Source organism: Fimicolochytrium jonesii, assembly GCF_025526975.1.
Source record: "Fimicolochytrium jonesii strain JEL569 chromosome Unknown EV422scaffold_10, whole genome shotgun sequence".
In the NCBI taxonomy this organism is placed as follows: Eukaryota; Fungi; Chytridiomycota; class Chytridiomycetes; order Spizellomycetales; family Powellomycetaceae; genus Fimicolochytrium; species Fimicolochytrium jonesii.
The window spans coordinates 225367-244551 of record NW_026515677.1 but is presented as its reverse complement, the minus strand read 5'-3'; the positions used below and the strand labels follow the sequence as shown (position 1 = coordinate 244551).

The 19185-nt window shown below is 56.1% G+C and overlaps 7 protein-coding genes across 7 annotated transcripts; 5 read left to right on the top strand and 2 right to left on the bottom strand.

Annotated features, from left to right (window-relative positions):
* Window positions 1-882: 882 nt before the first annotated feature.
* EV422DRAFT_567061 (glutaredoxin domain protein) lies at window positions 883-1269 on the bottom strand (the record flags this gene model as incomplete). Its single annotated transcript, XM_053072496.1, has 2 exons — window positions 883-1074; window positions 1162-1269. 2 exons carry the CDS (start codon window positions 1267-1269, stop codon window positions 883-885), a joined length of 300 nt encoding a protein of 99 aa, XP_052925886.1.
* Window positions 1169-2862, top strand: EV422DRAFT_37713 (uncharacterized protein). The gene is made up of 2 exons (XM_053066766.1): window positions 1169-1957; window positions 2030-2862. Exons 1-2 carry the CDS (start codon window positions 1555-1557, stop codon window positions 2617-2619), a joined length of 993 nt encoding a protein of 330 aa, XP_052925885.1. The 5' UTR covers window positions 1169-1554; the 3' UTR covers window positions 2620-2862.
* Window positions 2773-4260, bottom strand: EV422DRAFT_506020 (CrcB-like protein-domain-containing protein; the record flags this gene model as incomplete). The annotated part of the gene is made up of 5 exons (XM_053068531.1): window positions 2773-3146; window positions 3223-3511; window positions 3597-3770; window positions 3807-3967; window positions 4032-4260. The coding sequence occupies 5 exons, from the start codon at window positions 4258-4260 to the stop codon at window positions 2773-2775; spliced, it is 1227 nt and encodes a 408-aa protein (XP_052925884.1).
* Window positions 4261-7812: 3552 nt separating this feature from the next.
* Window positions 7813-8556, top strand: EV422DRAFT_495975 (alpha carbonic anhydrase; the record flags this gene model as incomplete). Its single annotated transcript, XM_053067845.1, has 1 exon — window positions 7813-8556. A coding segment is annotated over one exon (744 nt), but the record flags the coding sequence as incomplete, so codon positions are not given.
* Window positions 8557-12887: 4331 nt separating this feature from the next.
* On the top strand, window positions 12888-14563 carry EV422DRAFT_556722 (uncharacterized protein). Its single transcript, XM_053071911.1, has 4 exons — window positions 12888-13079; window positions 13158-13724; window positions 13794-14317; window positions 14417-14563. The coding sequence occupies exons 2-3, from the start codon at window positions 13178-13180 to the stop codon at window positions 14315-14317; spliced, it is 1071 nt and encodes a 356-aa protein (XP_052925882.1). The 5' UTR covers window positions 12888-13079; window positions 13158-13177; the 3' UTR covers window positions 14417-14563.
* Window positions 14564-14622: 59 nt separating this feature from the next.
* EV422DRAFT_37547 (uncharacterized protein) lies at window positions 14623-16252 on the top strand. The gene is made up of 4 exons (XM_053066765.1): window positions 14623-14965; window positions 15309-15478; window positions 15550-15748; window positions 15808-16252. The coding sequence occupies exons 1-4, from the start codon at window positions 14829-14831 to the stop codon at window positions 16169-16171; spliced, it is 870 nt and encodes a 289-aa protein (XP_052925881.1). The 5' UTR covers window positions 14623-14828; the 3' UTR covers window positions 16172-16252.
* Window positions 16253-16788: 536 nt separating this feature from the next.
* Window positions 16789-19084, top strand: EV422DRAFT_37478 (uncharacterized protein). Its single transcript, XM_053066764.1, has one exon. The coding sequence runs from the start codon at window positions 17063-17065 to the stop codon at window positions 18752-18754; it is 1692 nt and encodes a 563-aa protein (XP_052925880.1). The 5' UTR covers window positions 16789-17062; the 3' UTR covers window positions 18755-19084.
* Window positions 19085-19185: the final 101 nt, after the last annotated feature.

Below are 19185 nucleotides of genomic sequence, written 5' to 3'. Positions count from 1 at the left end.
GGGCTGGTAGGATCAACACCCTGACATATGTGCGACATCCGAAGTGCCCAATCCCAAAACTATGGCAACCAAATCTTGCAAAGGTCCCGCAGACACCAGGACCAACGCAAGGAAAGCAGAACGAGAGAGGCATGGGTATTACCGTCCTTAGCAGTTTCTTTACTCTATTACTCTATGGGCGAAGACGAGTGGATTACCACACATGAGGATTTAAGCTGAACACTCTTATGCTGGGAAGAATACACCGATGGCTATTGCCTCCACATACATAAACATAGCATCCTTCTTTCCCCTCCTTCAACATGCCAAACTCAACTCCGATGATTCAGCAGCCATCCAAAGTGGTCGCAGAAAGGGTTTATTAGCTCCAGAAATGACGAGGGTCGGCGGTTTCTTCTTTGGAAACTTCCCGGCTGCCAGATCAGAGGCAGCTGCACCCCACCGCTACGGAACCTCCACTTTCCCAAGGACTCTCTCCAAGGTTCACTGGAATGGTGCTCAGCTCCTGCAGTTTCAAGCTCAACTGCGGTGATGGGCCATCATGCTCTTCAGCGGCTTCTGGTATGATTTGCCGAAACGCAACGCATAACACCCTGCAAACCACCTTTCTCCTTCCCCTCGGGCGTCCCGGCAATTGTGGTGTTGGTCGACGGGACCCCATCCAGATAAGCAACGCACGCATAGCAAGGTACCCGAGCTCCCGTTCGCCATCGTGTCCAGGCTCCTGACCGTCTTGCCATAGTCCGAGACCGTCGTCCTGTATTCCTCAAGGTCCACATCATCAACTTGAACGATGCTGCATCCCTCTCTCTCTCGACTTCCAAACTGCCCCGGTCCGCAATAACTTCAAACGTCCAATCTCACAGCACACCCATCGCCCCATCACTCCCCTCTATCACCCCGCTCACCCCCCTCAACCTCCCTCAATATCCTCAGTATATCACCCTCCTCTATCCGATGCCGCGCGACCATCTGATCCCCCAGATGCAGCACCGGCACGTGGTACATGTATTTCCGCAGCCAGGGTTTGTGTTCGGGCTTTTCGATGTCGATTTCTGTTACCGTGAATGGGGTCTGTGGGGAGGGGAAGACGTGTGAGATTGCAGAGGAGAAGGGTTTGGAGGCGGAGTGGGGGCATAACGCGAAGGACATATACTGGACCTTTGAGAGTTTCTTGAGCTGGATGAGCTCGAGGGCCTCCTTTGCGTGCTCGCAGAGGCCGCAGTACTGTTTTGTGAAGAGGGTGAAAGCTAGCCTGGGTGGGGGCATTGTTGTGGGGGATCTCCAATTTCTGCAATGGGAAGCTCTACAGTATAGTCTAGGGTCTTCCCCTCCTTGGCGGTTTGCTCTCAACGGGAAAGGCTCAGCTTCCATCCCGTCCACTACCCCAACGCAGTTTCCCGTTCGCAACCTGCGACGTAGACAGACAACACTCCTGCATATACACACTCCAGCCGACTCGGGGCCGAGGCGGAAGAAAGCTCTCTGTCGTCTCACTCTCCATACCCGCCCACCAACGTCCGCCATCGACTCACCAGACACCTTCCACCGAAAATGGGCTCCCCAAGAAGCGCAAGCCCAAACTACACCTCCATATCCGTCGACCCAGGCTCCCACCCCCTCTCCTCCCACTCCTCACACCAGCCAGCACACCACCTAGGCGAAACCGACACCTATGCCTCCTCCATCCCCCTCCAACCCCGCCCCTCCGACTCTTACTCCGACAAGGCCCCTGTAACCTCCTCACCAACAAGCGTGCTATGGCTCCTCCTCGCCAGCAACATCTGCACGCTGCTTTTTACGATTGTGCCTGTGTTGTTGGATTTCCCGGCGCTGAAAGGGCCGCAGTGGTATGTGGGGGATGATGTGGTGCGGTTGGTGGAGCCGTTTGTGGCGGTGCCGTTGATGTTTGCGTTGGTTTTGGAGTCGGGAGTGTTCGCAACGGGCTCCAGGAGAGGTACGTGCTCGGGCATCAAACATATCTAATTCAGATAAGACATGAAATGTATGCTGACCCCTCCCACCACAGCGCAATATACGATATCAACCCTGTTTATGCTCGCAGCAACCCTCTACACAACCGGCGCCGCCTTCCACTCCGCCGCCGCCATGTTCAAACACCCCCTCGCCGACTTTATCCTCACCCACGCGGACCTCGTCGTCGCCTACCCTTTCCTCACCGACCTCCTCCTCTGGATCCGCACCACATGGGAACACAACGTGAGCCATTACATGTATGCCGCGGGCGGGATGTGCATGTCCTTTGTAGTTGCGTATGTGTATCGCGATGTGAATGCGCACGACGGGTTCGGAGTGGTGCAGAGGACGGTGTGGGCGGCTGCGGCGGTGATCTATGGCCTCATCATCGGTTCCGTCGCGATCGAGTTCCCTATGGGCTCGCTCGTAGCCCTCATTCTCATTTTGGGGTACGGGTTCGGCATCCTCGCGACGTTCCTGTACCGACGGGAAGGCTTCAGGGGCATGTTTAGGTGGGGACGGCGGTATGTGGTGCAGTACTATGTAATGTCCTATTGCATCGGGCTGGTGATTGTGGTGGCGTGGATGGTGCATGCGAAGGGGTTTAGGAATAGGGAGGAGATCGGGAACAAGATTTCGTGAGGCGGCGTACAGTGTATCACTGTATCACTGTACTGTACATAGTGTATCATAGGGGCCAGGTGCTTCTCAGCAGTCCCCACCTGAACAAGAATAAACAGCTTTTCAATCCTATGTGCATACAGTACATCCCTCATGGCGCACCTCACCCCTGCCTCATGTAACTGCACACTGCCCAACTTCCACCACCCCCCCAGCCCACCACACGCTCCCCACCAGCACCCCCAACACCCCGAGCCCGCCCACAACACTCGCCCCAACATACCCATACGCCTTCCCGCCCTCACCCACCGCCACCAAGCCCCTCACTTCAACCGCCCAAGTCGACACCGTCGTCAAACACCCGCAAAAGCCCGTCATCAACCCGCCGACCACAAACGCGCAACATGTGGGCGATACCGACCTTGTCAGATGCGACACCACGTAGGACCCCCCGATCAGCGCCGTCCCCGCCACATTCGCGACAAACGTCCCTAGCGGGACCGGTGTGCGGGCATTCAGAGGGGTCAAGTGGAACCGCAGCAACGTGCCTGCGCGGAACGAACCCTGTCAGAGGGGGAGCGGAATTCCGTATGCCGGGTGGGGGCTGAGAAAACGAAAACGTACCGAAGGGCCCAACCAACGCCGCGAACCCGTTCACCCGCCCCCCCGTATCCTTCGCACACGCCACGGCCACCGCGAGCCAGACGACGGCCCCGCAGGCGAGGACGCATAGATCTCGCGCGTGGAGGGATTTCGTATCCCCCCAGCGTGTTGGGACGAACTTGATGTCCCGCCGGGAAGGGGAGGGGATGGGGAGGGAGAGGGCGGGGAGGGTTGCGAGGTGTTCGCCGAAAGCGATGCTGGAGAGGGCGAGGCATGTCAAGAGGAGGGTGATTGCAAGGGCCGCGAGGATCTGTCATGTTTCCAAGATGGGTGTGAGCGGGGTGGCGGGGGTGATGCGCATGGGATGGGATGAAGGTGGGGACGTATGTACGTACATCCTGCCCGACTGTCCTGGGCTTTGTTTGTAGGTTCGCGAGCTCGGTGAAGGTTGCCAGACTCCAGGTTGAGAATGTTGTTATGGAACCTGGTGGGGGGTCCACATCTTTCAAGATGTTGCTCTCGATTGGGGCCAAGGTGGATTGCGATGGAGGGGAACGTACCGCATAACCCTGTTGCGAGGCCGACATACGCCGGGTAATACCTACGTACACGGGGTCACACCCAACGTCATTCACCCACACCCTCAATAACGCGAAACCCGTTTCAGAGGCATACCATTCCATAATAGCCCTCTTATTCCCCGCCAACCAGCCCATAACAACACACCCGACAATCTGGGGATACACCACATTCGATACCGGCGCACCTGCAAAAACAACACATCATAAGCCCTCTTTCTGCGTTCCCCCCCGTCGCTTGAACAGACATACCAGCATAATCATGCAACCGCAACAACCCGACGCGTATCAGCACACCGACGATCGATAAGAGGACGAGGAGCGCGTGCAGGGGCGCGGGGTGGTAGGTTTGTGGTATCCATGGGTCCCGGTCATTCTGATGGGAGTTATCGCGGGCCCCGGATGAGTCGGCGCCGTCGATGACGTCGAAGGATTCATGGGAGGCGGTGGACTCCGCGGGCGGCGGGGGTGCGATGGGCATGACATTTGGGGGGATGCGATGTGGTTTTAGTGTAGCGACCGAGAACGTGATTCCAGTCGGTCAACTAAGCAACGTGCGATTTCAGCATCTCTTTTTCTCCGGGCAATTACGAAACCGTTTTTATGGCATCCGGAAAGCAGTCGCGGTGGACGGGAGTGCAGCTGAGTACAGGCGGACAGTCTGTCGGCTTACGCTGTTCAGCTGCCTGCCCGTAGGTATACTGTAGATTGCGGATTCTGATTCTGCAATCTTCGGGATAGTCGTGACAGAAACCGAGGAAAAGAGCAATAAAATGAGTCACGTGCCGTCGCGCTGTCGAATTCGAGCGCTTTCCGTTGCCAATGGAAATCAAGCGCAAAGTTACGCGTAAGTCCAACGTCATTTCCGGCGACAAGCCTCGTTTGTAACTGGAACAAACCGGAAAGGGGTCCTTTTTCTTGCGCCGGTTCGCTGACGACAAAGACAGTCGACAACAATATCCGCATGAAGGGATGTGGATTTGAATCTCGCTCCAAGACGACCGATTGGTGTCGATCTTGAGGTCGGCATGCGAACAAAACATCCGCATGGACGACATGTATGGTATGGTCAGCCACACGACGTGATGGTGATGAAGGGTCTACCGTCACATTCGAAGGTACTGCATGACCCGAAGGTCTCGCGGCTCACGACACGTTCCTTCGGCGATGAGCTTGTGCAAGATCCACACATACAGTAATGTGTCATTGGCATATGGAAGCTTTCCCAATAACTCGATCATTTAGAACAGAAATTGGCAACGTTTTGCTGATGACGGTCGGGTGCCCAATATCCGCAACGACCATTTGATCACTAAGCAAGGGGAAACGACGTTTCCATGATGCAGGCTGGCCCAAATATCCGCAAACCCCAGCGTGTGGAAGCTCTTCCGCCGGGCAAAAGGGCTGCAGTGAAACGCCTATAAAAGAGGGTGGTATTCAACTTTCTCCCCAACTCGATATCATCAGCCAAGTTCCAAAACAACAGCAGCTTCAGGGTTACCACCTTCTCAAGTGCATCCCCTCCCAACCGACACTCCAAACCAACCCACAAATCCAAAAACACAGAAAAAATGGGCTCCTTCGACACCATTCAACCCAACACCTTCCCCACCGAACCCGCCCAACGCGCCTGGGCCGGCGTCTTCGTCCTCTTCCTCCTCTGGTGGGTCTCCCTCCTCATCCACAACCTCCTCACCGGCCTCTTCCGCCCCCTTCACGACAACCTCTCCCACAACAACGGTACCACCACCCTCACCACCAACCACCCCGGCTCCGACGGTAACATCCTTCCCGCCCACACGTCATCGGCGCTGGGGACCACGGGAACCCGCCGCGCGCGCTTGGAGAGGCACACTTACACCACCACCAATGCATTGCAGGTCCAGTTCCTGTCCGCGTTCGTCGTGACCACCGTCAACCATCTCGTGAATGGGATCTCGAAGGGGTTCATGGCGCTGATGTGGGTGCAGGTTATTGTCGGGTTCATGTGGGCTGTCGGGAGGGGATCGAGCAGGTTTGGACGGTTCGCGGATGCGTGGCTTTTGGTCATCATCCCTGTCTTTGTGGCGATGTGGGCCCTGGCTTTCCGGGATTGGACTGCCCGTGTGTAAAGCACTTTTGAGGACTCTTAAGTACATTTTCCCATACCCCCCCCGCTCCACCCTTCCCCTTCGTTCTTCTTTTTGGATGCACTCCACTTTTGGAATGTGATCATCACGGCGTAGCATTTTAGTGGTCTTCTTCCCTCACGACTCTCCAAACCCTGACCATGGCGTAGCGTACAAATTTCTTCGATGTCATCTTGTACCTCATCGTACCACTTGGTTAATCTCAAATCATATCGTACTGTCTTCTGTGAATCGCAAAATGAAACATTTCACCCCACCACATTTGGCTGTTGTCCGAAATTCGCCGTCGAGAACGCCGGAGAGTGGAAACTCCTGCTGTTGCGCCGGTACATGCAGTTTCGCATACGTCAAACGCTTATTGCAGCGGCTGCGGAGGTAATGAGGCGAGATACGTACTGCGTTTATTTTGCGTGCATAGTGGGTGGATGACTGGATCTCTTGTCCTTATCAACGACGGAAAGACACAGGGCCGGCGATTGTTCGTTCGGCATTGTGCGAGGGAGGTGCAGTCAGGGTCGGGGGGGTTTAAGTAGGTGTTTCCTGCGGCGATGGAACGTGCCACTCTTGGCACTCTCAATCCCAGTGCTTCATCTAGGTTCCAGGCTGATTGTTGATTGCAGAACATCCTGGAGCGGAGTTTGGGAGGTGAGACGCTGTGAGCTCCCCTTGTGTGTCTGCGCAGTCGAATGTGGAGAGATCCGGAAACACGGTAGCTGAATAAGAAATTAAACTTTCTGGCGTTGCTGTGTGGTCATTGGCTACCAAGGTCGTGGGCTTTGGCGCGGAGAAGCGGGGCGCTTTAAGTTTCAAACCTTCGGCACAGTTTCAGATCCTGCATTGCAATAATAGGTCCGCAGTCGGGCCTCTCCGACGTACAGTCACCTCGCAAAACTCTGTACCCCCCCTCTAATTGAAATCAAATTGGTCACTCACGTGAATTTGGCGTCGCGGCAGTCGCTGATTTATTTCAGGGGGGGGTACAGAGTTTTGCGAGGTGACTGTACAGTACCAACGCGTCAGGTCAAGCTCTCGGTTTGAAGAGAGAAAAGGAGGAAAGGAGCGGGGGTGCGCTGGAGAGGGTTGACCCACAACGGCGCACCTGACTTACTGGAGGCGGGACCTCATCCACCGTCTGATGGCAACAGGGCGAAAAGTCGCAAAAAGGCGGGTTGCACGTCGCACCTTTACTGTTTGTTCTGCACAGGGGTCGCACTGTGCGCCCCAGCATGACTTTTCGGTGTCTCGATCTTACTTACTGTGCATGTTGTGATACGGACCCGCAAGGTTATTGAGTTCCCCCGCCGCTCCTGGGGGCTGCCTGCCGTTTGAGGTTCCCCCGCTCCGGCGGGTTTGTCGCGGGCAATAATAACTGGATCCAGCACAACTGCGCGCGCGGGTAGCTTTTACAGTTGTCACCGAGTGTCACCGAGTGGTGCGCCCGTCGGGGGGGACCGGCATTTGGGCGGTGGGAAAGAAGAAGGAAAGGGGGCAGGCTCCCGTTGTTGCTTGAAGGTATTTAAAGGGGCCCACAGCAAATGCCTCCCTCCCCTGCGTTTCCTCTCATCAGCCAGCAGGTGTCGCCTACATACAGTACTCCAGCCAACACTTTCAGACATCCCGCACATCGGTCCGACATTTCCTGAGCTTCTTACGTTCTCGCGAGACACCCATCCCACACGATGCACTTCACAACATCGTCGACCATCGGCGCCTTAGCGGTCCTGCTGAGCAACTTCGCAACATCCTCGGCCCACCCACAAGGCTACCGCCCACGGTCCATCTCCAACTCCCAGCCCCACCTAAACTGCTTCGCCGATGTGATGCTCGCCACCCCGCAGCAGCAGCAGCGTCTTGGCCGCCGCGAAGGCGAGATAAAGTTCGGCTACGGCGCCGCGGACGGACCCATGACCTGGCCCACGACCTGCCAGACGGGCAAGTTTCAATCCCCCATCGATCTGACGGACCCGGCATCTTTGCTCAAGGAAGCAGGATCAAACATCGTCAAGCCGACCTACACCACCACCAACTTTGACGCCACCTTCAAGAACATCGGAACGACCATTCAAGTCGACATCCCCGCCGCCCCCGCCGCCTTAACCGAAGGCGCCGCCGCCGCCGCACCCGCAGCCGGAGAAAAAGGCGCCGCACCCGCACCCGCAGCCGGAGCAGAAGGCGCCGCATCCGCCGGCAAACAAGGCTACAGCACCCCCAACGGCACCTTCTTCGAGCTCAAACAATTCCACTTCCACACCCCCTCGGAACACCGCAAATTCGGCCAAATGCTGCCCATGGAAATGCACATGGTCCACACCTCTGCCGCGGGGGAGATCGCCGTCGTCGCCGTCATGTTCGAGTTCGCCGATGCCGCTACCGTCGCCGCCGACACGTCCCGCGCTTTCCTCACCCCCATCCTCGCCGGCCTCTCGGCCATCAAGACCACGGGAACCACGACCCAGCTCAAGAACTTCAACTTCGCGGCACTGGCGCCCATGATCGCAAAGTCGAAGGAGTGGGTGTACAGCGGATCCCTGACGACGCCGCCGTGCTCGGAGGGCGTCATCTTCAACATCTTGGACGACACGATGAAGATCACCTCGGATGAGTTTTTGGCGTTCAACAGTATCATCAAGTTCAACTCGAGGTTGATTGTTGGCAATGAAAATGTCGGGCAGCCCGGTGCGCCGTCGGGGAAGAAGTTGGAGGGTGGTGAGCCGGCGAAGGCTGAGGGGGCCAAGACGGAAGTCAAGACCGGAGCCGCCGCCGAAGGCAAGGCCGAGACCAAGACGGAGACGACCACCGCCGAAGGCGCCAAAACCGAAGTCAAGACCGAAGCCACCGCCGAAGGAGCGAAGGCTGCCGTTGAGGTCGTGAAGGTCGAGACACCGACCGCTGAAGGTGCTAAAACCGAAGTCAAGACCGAGGGCGCGCCTGCCGCCGAAGGTGCAAAGACAGAAGCGAAGCCGGCTGCTGAGGGAGCAAAGACTGAGCACACGCCTCCCGCTGAAGGTGCCAAACCCGAAGCCAAGCCGGCCGCTGAGGGCGCAAAGACCGAACACACACCTCCCGCTGAAGGTGCCAAACCCGAAGCCAAGCCGGCCGCTGAAGGTGCAAAGACAGAAGTCACGCCTACCGCTGAAGGTGCAAAGACAGAAGCCAAGCCGGCCGCTGAAGGTGAAAAGAAAGTCGAAGGAAGCCCCGCCGTCGAAGTCGCAAAGGTCGAAGGCGCCCCCGCCGAAGGCGCAAAGACAGAAGCCACACCTGCCGCCGAAGGTGCAAAGACCGAAGCCACCCCCGCCGCCGAAGGTGCAAAGACAGAAGCCAAGCCGGCCGCTGAAGGTGAAAAGAAGGTCGAAGGAAGCCCCGCCGCTGAAGGTGAAAAGAAGGTCGAAGGCACCAAGACGGAAGCCACGCCAGCCGCCGAAGGCGCAAAGGTTGAAGGCGCCACCCCGTCCGCCGAAGGCGCCAAGACGGAAGCCACCGCGGCCGCCGAGTCCAAGCCCCCCGGAGAAGCCGCCCCCATCACTGCCGAGGGTCCTATCAGTGGTGCCAGCACAACAGTGACGACGTCGGTCGGCGTGTGGGCTGCCCTGCTCTCTACTCTTCTTGTGACGCACTTCACGTTCTAGATACGCCCGCTGAGAGATCTGGAAGTTTCCTCCGCTCCCCTCTTCCTTGTACACATCCCCATCTGAGACCTGCTTCTGCTCACCATATCCGGAGACGGAAAAAGCGTATTTGTTGCGCAACATCCTTTCCCCTTCCGCACAAATCCCTGTATATAGCATCACTCCCTCTCCACTCCAGTGTACATATATATCCAGTAAATTTTCAACCATCAAACACGCACAGAATGCTCAGTTTGCACATGCACATCGTTTGGTAGACGGGGTGGGGATCGGGTCTATTCCCGGTCGGCTTTGTCCCGTGGCTTTGAACTCTTGTTGAGATGGTCTTGCTGGGCACGACCGTGGTGTCGACGACTATGGCCAGCGTGACGACGTCAGTTCCAACGGCATTCAGCGGGTGCTGTCTGCATACGTCGACGGCGATAGCTCCCAGTCATCAAGCGACATGGCGCTCGATCAGCCAACGTGGGGATCCTTACTCTTTACTCTTTCCTTACCTTACTCTTCGCGCTCCTTACCGTTTTACCTTTTCTTTGCTAGTCAACCAATCCCAGCCTCGCAACCCAGCGCTGCTTCCGGTACCCAACCCAGCGCTTCCGACGCTGCAACCCCTCAACAGGCATTCGTACGCAGCGATCGCTTTCGACACGCCGCGCGGCCCACTGATGTGCCTGAAAACGAGTACAACACCTCGCAATTCGTCGCATCTGACATCGCGCGCTTCTTCCCCAACCTTGACCTTGATCCTTGCTCTAATCCCGAGTCGTTGATCAATGCGAAAGGCCAATACGGACGCACCACAACCCACGGCTTTGTAGATACACATGGCACGTCCCAGCCTCCGACAACGAGGTTTCTCGACATCCCAGCGAATGGACGGGCAAAGCGCACTCTGTCTACCTCAACCCTCCTGCGTTGCGACTCTCAGAACAACAGGGAAAGACATTCCTCATCCCTCCCTTCGTCGACAAGCTGGTTCTCGAGCTTCAAGCTGGACATGTCGACGAAGCGCTTGTATTCGTGCCTCTTGACCCGCGCAAGAAATGGCAAAAGAAGCTCATGGAGAATTGCTCTCTGGTGTGTTTTCTAATGATATCTATGTCGTTCGATCGCACGCAGGATGCATTGGAGCGCTACAGAGCAGCTCGATCCACATCAACTCGCGAAGCCTCACCACACCTCCATCTGACTGATCCCACTCCCCGTGTCCTTTTCTATCTACGAGGAGATGAATGCGCACTCGGCGGGCGAATGAGCGTCCTAGCTAGACACAAGGACTTCAGCGACATCTTCGGGAGCTATGGCCTCATCCCAGGCTTCAACTCGCCCGTTTATCAAGGCGAGAACATGACACCTCAACCGCCGTAGATGTAGTAAAAAGATGTATGTAAGAAAAAGATGTATAGATGTCGAAATGTAGGAGTAAAGAGTAAGGAAAGTAAGGAAAAGAGCAAGGAGCTAGTCGCTGTTATCCCCCTCATCAAACGCATCTGAAGCGTGATGCGTCATTTTCCTTATCCCTCAGCCATTTATCCTCCAACGCCTGTCTTCCAGCCTCGTCCTCCAGTCTATGAGGGTGGCTTCCTCTGTCGATGTCCACCGATCATATGGACCACAACGATAATGGATTCCGTTCAAGGTTGTGCTTACTAAGCTTCTTTTCTTTCACTCGAGCGATATGCAGTATAAATACATCCCCATCCTTATCCCCCCTCCTTCCCGTCCATCTCTTTTTTCGCTCGAGCAAATACACCTAAGGATCACCGGACGCACAACGTCCTACACTCCAGAATAAGCATTTGCTCTCAATCCTTTCACAATTAGCCTGTACTCACGAACAATTCTGCCTTCATGCACAGAATCCCATACACATACAGTACACACGGTACGGGCAGCGCCGCAAACGGCGTTTGAAAGGGTTTTCACCCAAAGTGCACTAGTCACTTCGTGAGAAACGACGTTGAGCCTAACAACCTCAGCGTCATTCTCAGCCCAATTCTCAACACAATATCGGAAGCTCAAAGCTCGTCGGAGCCGTCCACCAACCCAGAATTCGTTCAGGCAATTGCCGCGCAGCTGGCAGACGTCGCTGCTGAAGAACAAGAGCGCATCCGCCTCTCTCGAGAAGAGGTGGATGTCCTCGCCTTACAGACAGAGCGTCTCGCGACTGACAATGCTCGTCGTCGCAACGTAATCCTACTCGCACGTCGTCGTGAGCAGCTAGCTCAAACCTCGCCTGCTTCGACGCCGGATGACAGCGCCAACGACAGTACGCCCATCGCCTCTGCTGTGTCGGCAGCAAAAGACATGGTCTATGATCACTTGGCCCGGAAGCGCACCAAGGTCATTCTCCATGTCGGACAGAACGCAAGGAACAACGTACCTTAGCGGACCTCATCACCGACGACGGGGTAATCTACAAGATTGTTGTGGAACTCGTTACTTTATTCCCCTTCACACACACCACTCGTTTTATAGATTCGATCGGACGGTCTGCACACACACACAACCAGCTCTCTATCTGCAGAGAAGAAAAGGGGGGGTACGGTAACTATAAAAAGGAAGCTGTGGCTGAAACTGGTTGTTTATAACACTCCCTCTCAGACTGCAGATCGAATTCAGTCGCCGTCGCAGTCGCTCTGCATTCTGATCCCATGGAACGTTCCGCTCTCAACTTCCGCGATCGCTTGAGGCCAGCTTGGAGTAGGGGCAGGTCTCGCGATTCACTCTTCACGTCACGATCGCTTGAGGCCAGCTTGGAGTAGGGGCAGGTCTCGCTATTCACTCTTCACGTCACGATCGCTTGAGGCCAGCTTGGAGTAGGGGCCGGTCTCGCGATTCACTCTTCAAGTCACGATCGCTCGAGGCCAGCTTGGAATAGGAGCCGGTCTCGCGATTGGTTACGCCATCAACTTTCGCCATCGCTTCGCCGTCGTAGTCGTGGATGCCTCGGTAAAAACCTCTCCCAGTCGTAAAAAAAAACCGTGGAGCGCTGAGCCTACAAATCCTTCCGTCTACTGTGCTCTATTGTCCTCTTTCCTTTCCTTTATCCTTTTTTCCCACGACGACCGAGATACATCGTACGCTTTTTACCCACCCACCTCCTCCACCTCCCTAGACTTTTGTACATATCTGGTGGTATCAGTGCCGTCGAATATATCGCGCTTCTTACCTCCAAAAATGGATCTCGGACGAGTGGGGAGGACGTAGGCCCTTCCTTCCTTCCCAACTTGCTTCCCAACCCTCTTCCTTCCCAACGCAATTGCGAGCGCCTCTGTACATATACAGTACACATCCCGCCGACCACCTCCAGGTAACAGCAGCAATCCCTCACCCCGCGGCAATCCCTCACACTACCGAAAACGGATCACTCTAACCTCACCTCGAGAGCCTTCACCGTTGCCATCGCCTTTGCCACCGCCATTGCCACCGCCATTGCCATCGCGGTCGGACCTAATGCCTTCACCCTCGGCCTTACAGCCTTACAGCCTCGCACATCAAGGCAAACCCCCAACCAATCTCTAAAAGCCTTCAACACATCGCAGGTAAGCAGGATGTGTTGCTCGGTCCCCTTGCTCGGTCCCCTTGCTCGGTCCCCTTGATCTCACCACTTGCCTGCACAGCACAGCACAGCACAGCCATCATGTCATCACACCAGGCGCTCCAGGGGCACCTGTGGTCTGGCTTCTTTACCGGAGTTACCACACCACGGCGGAAGAGGAGGAAGGTTACTCCGGTTACCCCGCGGCTGCCCATACGTCTGCCAGCCGCTGTGCAGACACCATTGCAACCCCCACGATTCGAGTTCCCACCTTCTGTCCATCGCCACTTGCCCCAAGCAATTGCAGACATGGTTGGCGAGAGCTCCGGCGATGAAGACGAGCAGCAGCAGCAGCAGCGAGGGCTTTCACCCGCGGACAGGGGCCTGCAGCGTCCGTTGAACCTCCCCGCTCCCATCCCTTTCCTTTTTCCCAGCACACCGGGTGGATCCCTGGTTTATGAACCACCACCACCCCCGCCACCACCACCAGTTCAACGACCCCGCCCGCAGACACATGCCAGCATCAAGGTTTCGCTTCACCGAATCATCCATAATCAAAATCAAGCTCAAAGGGAGCGCCTAACAACATTCATCGGCAATGTTCACATCCTTGCGCGCCACACCACCTTCTTTCTCAAGTACTACCTTGGTGAGTTTGGGGCACACTGCACTGTAAATTTCCCATGAAACAATGCCCTGACCGCAATGCCCACCACAGCTGACCATCCTCTACACGATTTCCCGGACATCACCGACAAGCACATCAGTGTGATGTTTGAGCTGCTCAACAACCCAGGCTACAATGGCAATCCAGTCATCGCGCAAGAGTTGCGTCCATGGGTTCAAGAGTACTGTGATGTTCACGGATTCGCCCCCATACGCATGCGAAATTGCCAACAGACCGCAGCGTACACGGCTCAGAGCATCTTCACCAACCTCAAAGTTAACGTACAAGAGCATTTTATGCAAATGTTTCTGCGCTACGTCAATGAAAGGCTTGGTTTGAAGCAAGTCGTACTGCATCTCCGTAGAGCCGGAGTCAGCCGAGCGCAGCGGAGACAGTATTATCAGCGGGTCCGTCAATTTACAAAGTACGCGATGTTTGAAGAGTTTCCAACCAAAGAGGAGTTGGCCGCCTCACACGACTTGAGCGGACCGTGCTCGACGAGTTATGGGCTCTGTTTCCTCCCCAGGATGAACCGCTTGCGTACAGCCTTGCGGTGGACGCAATGCCATATTTAGGTGAGTTATGTCCTGTATATTTACCCCCCCCCCCCCCCCCCCCCCCCCCCCGCGGGTTCCGCTTTTGTCTAACCATGGTCTGCACCTGCCTCGTCACAGGTGCCTACTGTGAGCTCTCACGCCTCTATGAGCGCCGTGGAATGCGGCTGTTTTCGGCTATCCCGCTGCGCAAATCTCGAATCCAGTCATCTGTTCGGATCGACACCCTGATCCTAGGTACTCATATCCTGGATTTCGGCCGACGTCGCATGGGGAAACTCACCGATGAACGCAAGCGGGAGCTGTGGGGGCAGTTTCTCAATGTGAATGTAAGTTAAGTCTGTATCCTTTTGCGCTTATTTCAATCACCTGGGTGAATGACGGATTGCAGGACAAGGTCTTCAAGCATCAAAAGAAGCTTGGTCTCAAATTTGATGGGTCAATCAGCACAAACGGGTATTCCGTTACCATCCACTTCAAGAAGCCAGGGCTCAAGTATGGGCATCAGGCCCGGAAGCGCAGCAAAGCCGAAATGCGGGAAGAAGTCAAGCAGCTGTATTTTGAGCACCACATCGCCGAACTAAGGGAGGCTCCAAACATCGTCAGCATTGATCCGGGCAAGCGTGACCTCTTGTTCTGTCGAGACATCAAGAAGGAGCGGCCATTTCGGTACGTTTCAGTTGATTACTACTGCCCCGCTGTCGCCGCTGTCCCCGCTATCCCCGCTGTCCCCGCTGTCCCCGCTATCCCCGCTGTCGCCGCTGTCGCCGCTGTCCCCGCTGTCGCCGCTGTCCCCGCTGTCCCCGCTGTCGCCGCTGTCCCTGCTGTCCCCGCTGTCGCCGCTGTCCCCGCTGTCCCCGCTGTCGCCGCTGTCGCCGCTATCCCCATCAACGCCCTCCTCAACCCTGTCCCCGTCCCCGTCCCCACTCCATCCCCCCCCGTCACCATTCCCACCATCCCCTTTGTTCGACATTCCGTTGCCGCGTTCTCACAATGCACCACCCCATACCAGATACACGTCCAATCAACGGGCGGTAGAGACAAAGTCTCGGTACTTTCGAAGAGACATGACGGAGCGAAAGATCAATGCCGGCGTCGCTGAGATGGAATCACATATTCTGTCGCACACGAGCATGAACATCGAGGCGTTCTCAGCGTTCATCGTGGATCACGTACATGCGGGTATGATGTTCTACTTCAACTTTGATTTTCAAATTTGGTAATACATGGGCTGACATCCATCCATATCCCAGATCCCGCCCTGGACGAGTTTTACCAGGATGAGATTCACGTAGCTTGCAGATTCAAGGCGTTCTCACTGCGGCAAAAGTCTGAGAGCAAGCTCATCAAGAACATGCGACGCCTGTATGGAAAGCATTTTGCGGTCATCTTGGGTGATTGGAGTGACGCTGGAAAGACCATGCGCTTTCAGGAGCCGTCAAAGACCAAAGGGTGAGTGACCATCATTGTTTTTTATGTATTATAATATGCTAACTCATCATGGAAATCAGATTTCGCACACTCTTTGCAAGAAACAGCATTCCATGCTACTTGCTAGATGAGTATCGAACGTCCTCCGTGTGCCCAGACTGCCACGGCCGTGTGAAGAAAAACAACCGATGCCGGCTGTCATCTCGGCCATGGCAAGCTAGAAAGGGAAGAATGGAATTCGTCCATGGATTGCTGGGTTGCCCCAACGCCGAATGTATCAACCAAGACTGGACGCCATTTGAAATTCCTGGAAGACGACCACTACGACTACGGATGAAAGTGCACAATCGGGACGTCCTAAGCACCAAGAATTTCCTCTCGATTGTGCGCTCGGTGGTGTTTGGCAATGGCCGCAGACCAGACGCATTCTCCCGTAACCGGTAGTCTAGATTTCACCCCATCCCATTTTCCGTGGTGGTTATCTGCCATCCACATCATTGTACCTCTGCCTGAGGCGTCGCCGATGATGGCAACTTGTATATATCCAGGTGGCTTTTCAAAATTGCGAAATGCACAAAGTGTTTACATACAACATAGCGCTGCTCTTATCTGCGACTTCCTTCTGGTGTTGGGACGCAGTATATCTGCCGCAACCCCTCCTGCCGTTGGGAACACCTGCGAAAAGGCGAAAACACGTCCTGCGCAGGGAGACGAAAAGGAAGTGACGCGTTCGTCGCAGTAGGAACCCTTCTCCGCAACCCGCCCATCACCCCTCCACGCATCCGACGATCACACAGAATACCGGCAGCAAACCACCGAGCGAAGAGGTGACCCCGCACGACCCATATCACAGTGTCATGTCCTACCACCTCCAACAACGCCGCTTCAAGCACCTCGTCGCGCCACCCTCCATCTCGCCCATCTGGCGCTCTGAGTACCAGGTAACGTGTCCGAAACACTCCCTACATGTCACCGTGCTTCCCAGAATCGTGTGAAATCAGATATTTTCCTCTCGCGGCCGTCTGTTCGTGGGTTAAATGTTCAATCACTCATACTCGTTGTTGATTTTGGATTATAAACTCTAAGCGCCAATTCGCGTGGAAACCCAACATCCCAACATCACACGACGACGCAGTGCAGGTCCCTGACGACATCGCCGATCCCACGTCGGTGCCACTGCCCATTTCCGATCATTACCGCGTGACGAGCTCCAACGGGCCTGGGATAGCAGGCGATGGTCGGGATGCGTATTTGGATGGTGTGCAGCGCGGTGATGATCTGAGAGGAACTGCTGCGGCGACAACCACAACGACCACGGTATCACCCCCGAAGACGATGACGATGCCAGTGCAATCGAGAGCGGAAAGCAGGGCGAGTGACCGACTTCGAGAGCTGGAGCGGGAAAGGATTGTGGCGGATGAGGTTTCGAGGAATCGGACGCGGACGGTGTCGAGGTCCAGTAATGCGGCGGCTGTGGAGGCGGGGGAGAGGTATCCTGGGATTACGATTGCGGGGCATCGGTTTGGGGGAGAGAGTCCTGCCTCTTCTGTGACTGCGAGGGAGAGGGAGAGGGAGTATCGTGCAGCTGCTGCTCCCGTTGCGACGACGGCGACGGCGGTGGAGAGGGAGAGGGGTGGGGAGTATTGTGCATTGACTGCCCCTGCGACAACTGCGACGACGTATCCTGCCACGACTGCGGTACCAGCACCCGCATCGTACACCGCACCACCCCACGGATATGATTATCGGTACGACCCCAACAGCACATCCATCGCCCCAGTACCCACTTATTCAGCACCACCCCCACCCGCCCCCCTCTACACCGCCCCACCCCCCCACACCTCCCCTGCCCGCACCCTCCAATCCTACGTCCGCCCCGCCGGCCTCCCCTCCGGCGCCACCTTACCCGCGCGGGACCAAATCATCTTCAACACACCGACAACCCTCCCGCCCTCCCGCGTGTTTTCGCCGGTGTATGGGTATGGACCGGGAACGATGCATGATTATAGAAGGGTGGTGACGGATCTTGTGCCGGTGGATGGGGATGAGGAGGGGAGGGATTATCATTTGAGGAAAGGGGGGATGGTGGGAAGGGGTGAGAAGGTCGTGGGGAGGTATGATCAGGGGGTGGATAGGGAGGCTGCTGGAGTGCGGTATGGCTTTCGTGATAACGGATCGCCGGCGAGAAGCTACGTAAACACGCCGGCACAATCCACCATCCGAGAATCGAACAACAGTTCCCCGCGACGAAGTCGTGCATCCTCACCCGTCCGTGCCACGACCAGCACAGGCAACAGTAGACCCATCTCCCCCGCCCGCACCTCCACGGCATGGACATCGACAAACCCACCCCAACCGTCCACCCACCCCACATCCACCAACATCAGCAGAGCAACCTCCCCCACCCGTCCCGCCGTGCACTTCGAACCGGAGAAAGTGCGCACAGCGGGGACGTCGCCTACCCCGCCCACAACTCACCTACTCGGCATTTCTACGCTACCATCACCGCCGAACACGCCACATACGGCCACAACGGCAACAACCGCGTTCCCTCCCTACTCAGCCCCTCCATACGCCTACCGGCCCCTCCACACCTACCCTACAGCAACGACATATGACCCGCACACGCACAGCACGCTTACGTTGAAGGACTACACCCGCCCGGCGTCGTATAAGTCATACGGAGGAGGGGATCCGACGCGAGCATCAGCGTATCAAACCGAATACGACCGACAGTTCGTAGACTGGACCGCGCCGGTGGGCGAGGTGGTCGCTGCGGGAATGCCGTCGAAACGGGGTGGTGGGATATCTGCCGGGTCGGCGAACGCGACTGTGATTGGGGATGCCCGTGATTATTCGAGTGAGAGGGGTGGGGAATACCCTCGTGATGTGGGCACCCCCGTGGGGAGGGATTACGCGGACCGGTATGCGAGGACTATCCCCCGGGTTGGAGTCAGGGGAGGCGTCGCGGATACGGGGGTTTATGCTGATGAGAGGGTTGGGGGGAGTACTGGGCGGTATTATTGAATGTCGATGGGATGTGTGAACGTGCGTATGGGGATTTTTTTTGGGTGGGAAGACGTGGGTTGATGTTGACGTGGACGGACTCGGCCACAACGGTCGGGGAGTGGGAGGATAATTTTGCGGGGATGAGAGAGACCGGGACGGATGGCAAAGGGAGAAGCAAGACGGAAGTATGGCAACGGGGCGAGTGTTTGTATTCAACATCTCTGCCCCCCGATTGAAGTATGTAACAAAGACACCCCTTGCGAAAAAAGACAAAAAAGTTATTCTTCAAATTGATGCATATGTGCAAATCGTGAATACGGACACCGCGAGATAGTTATCGGACTTGTCTCGCCCTTTTCCCTACGCCGAATGGGGCTACCTATGTTTACGATCTGTGCGAACGGAGAAGCTACATTCTTTTTGGCCTCTATCATCGTACTAGTTGTGTG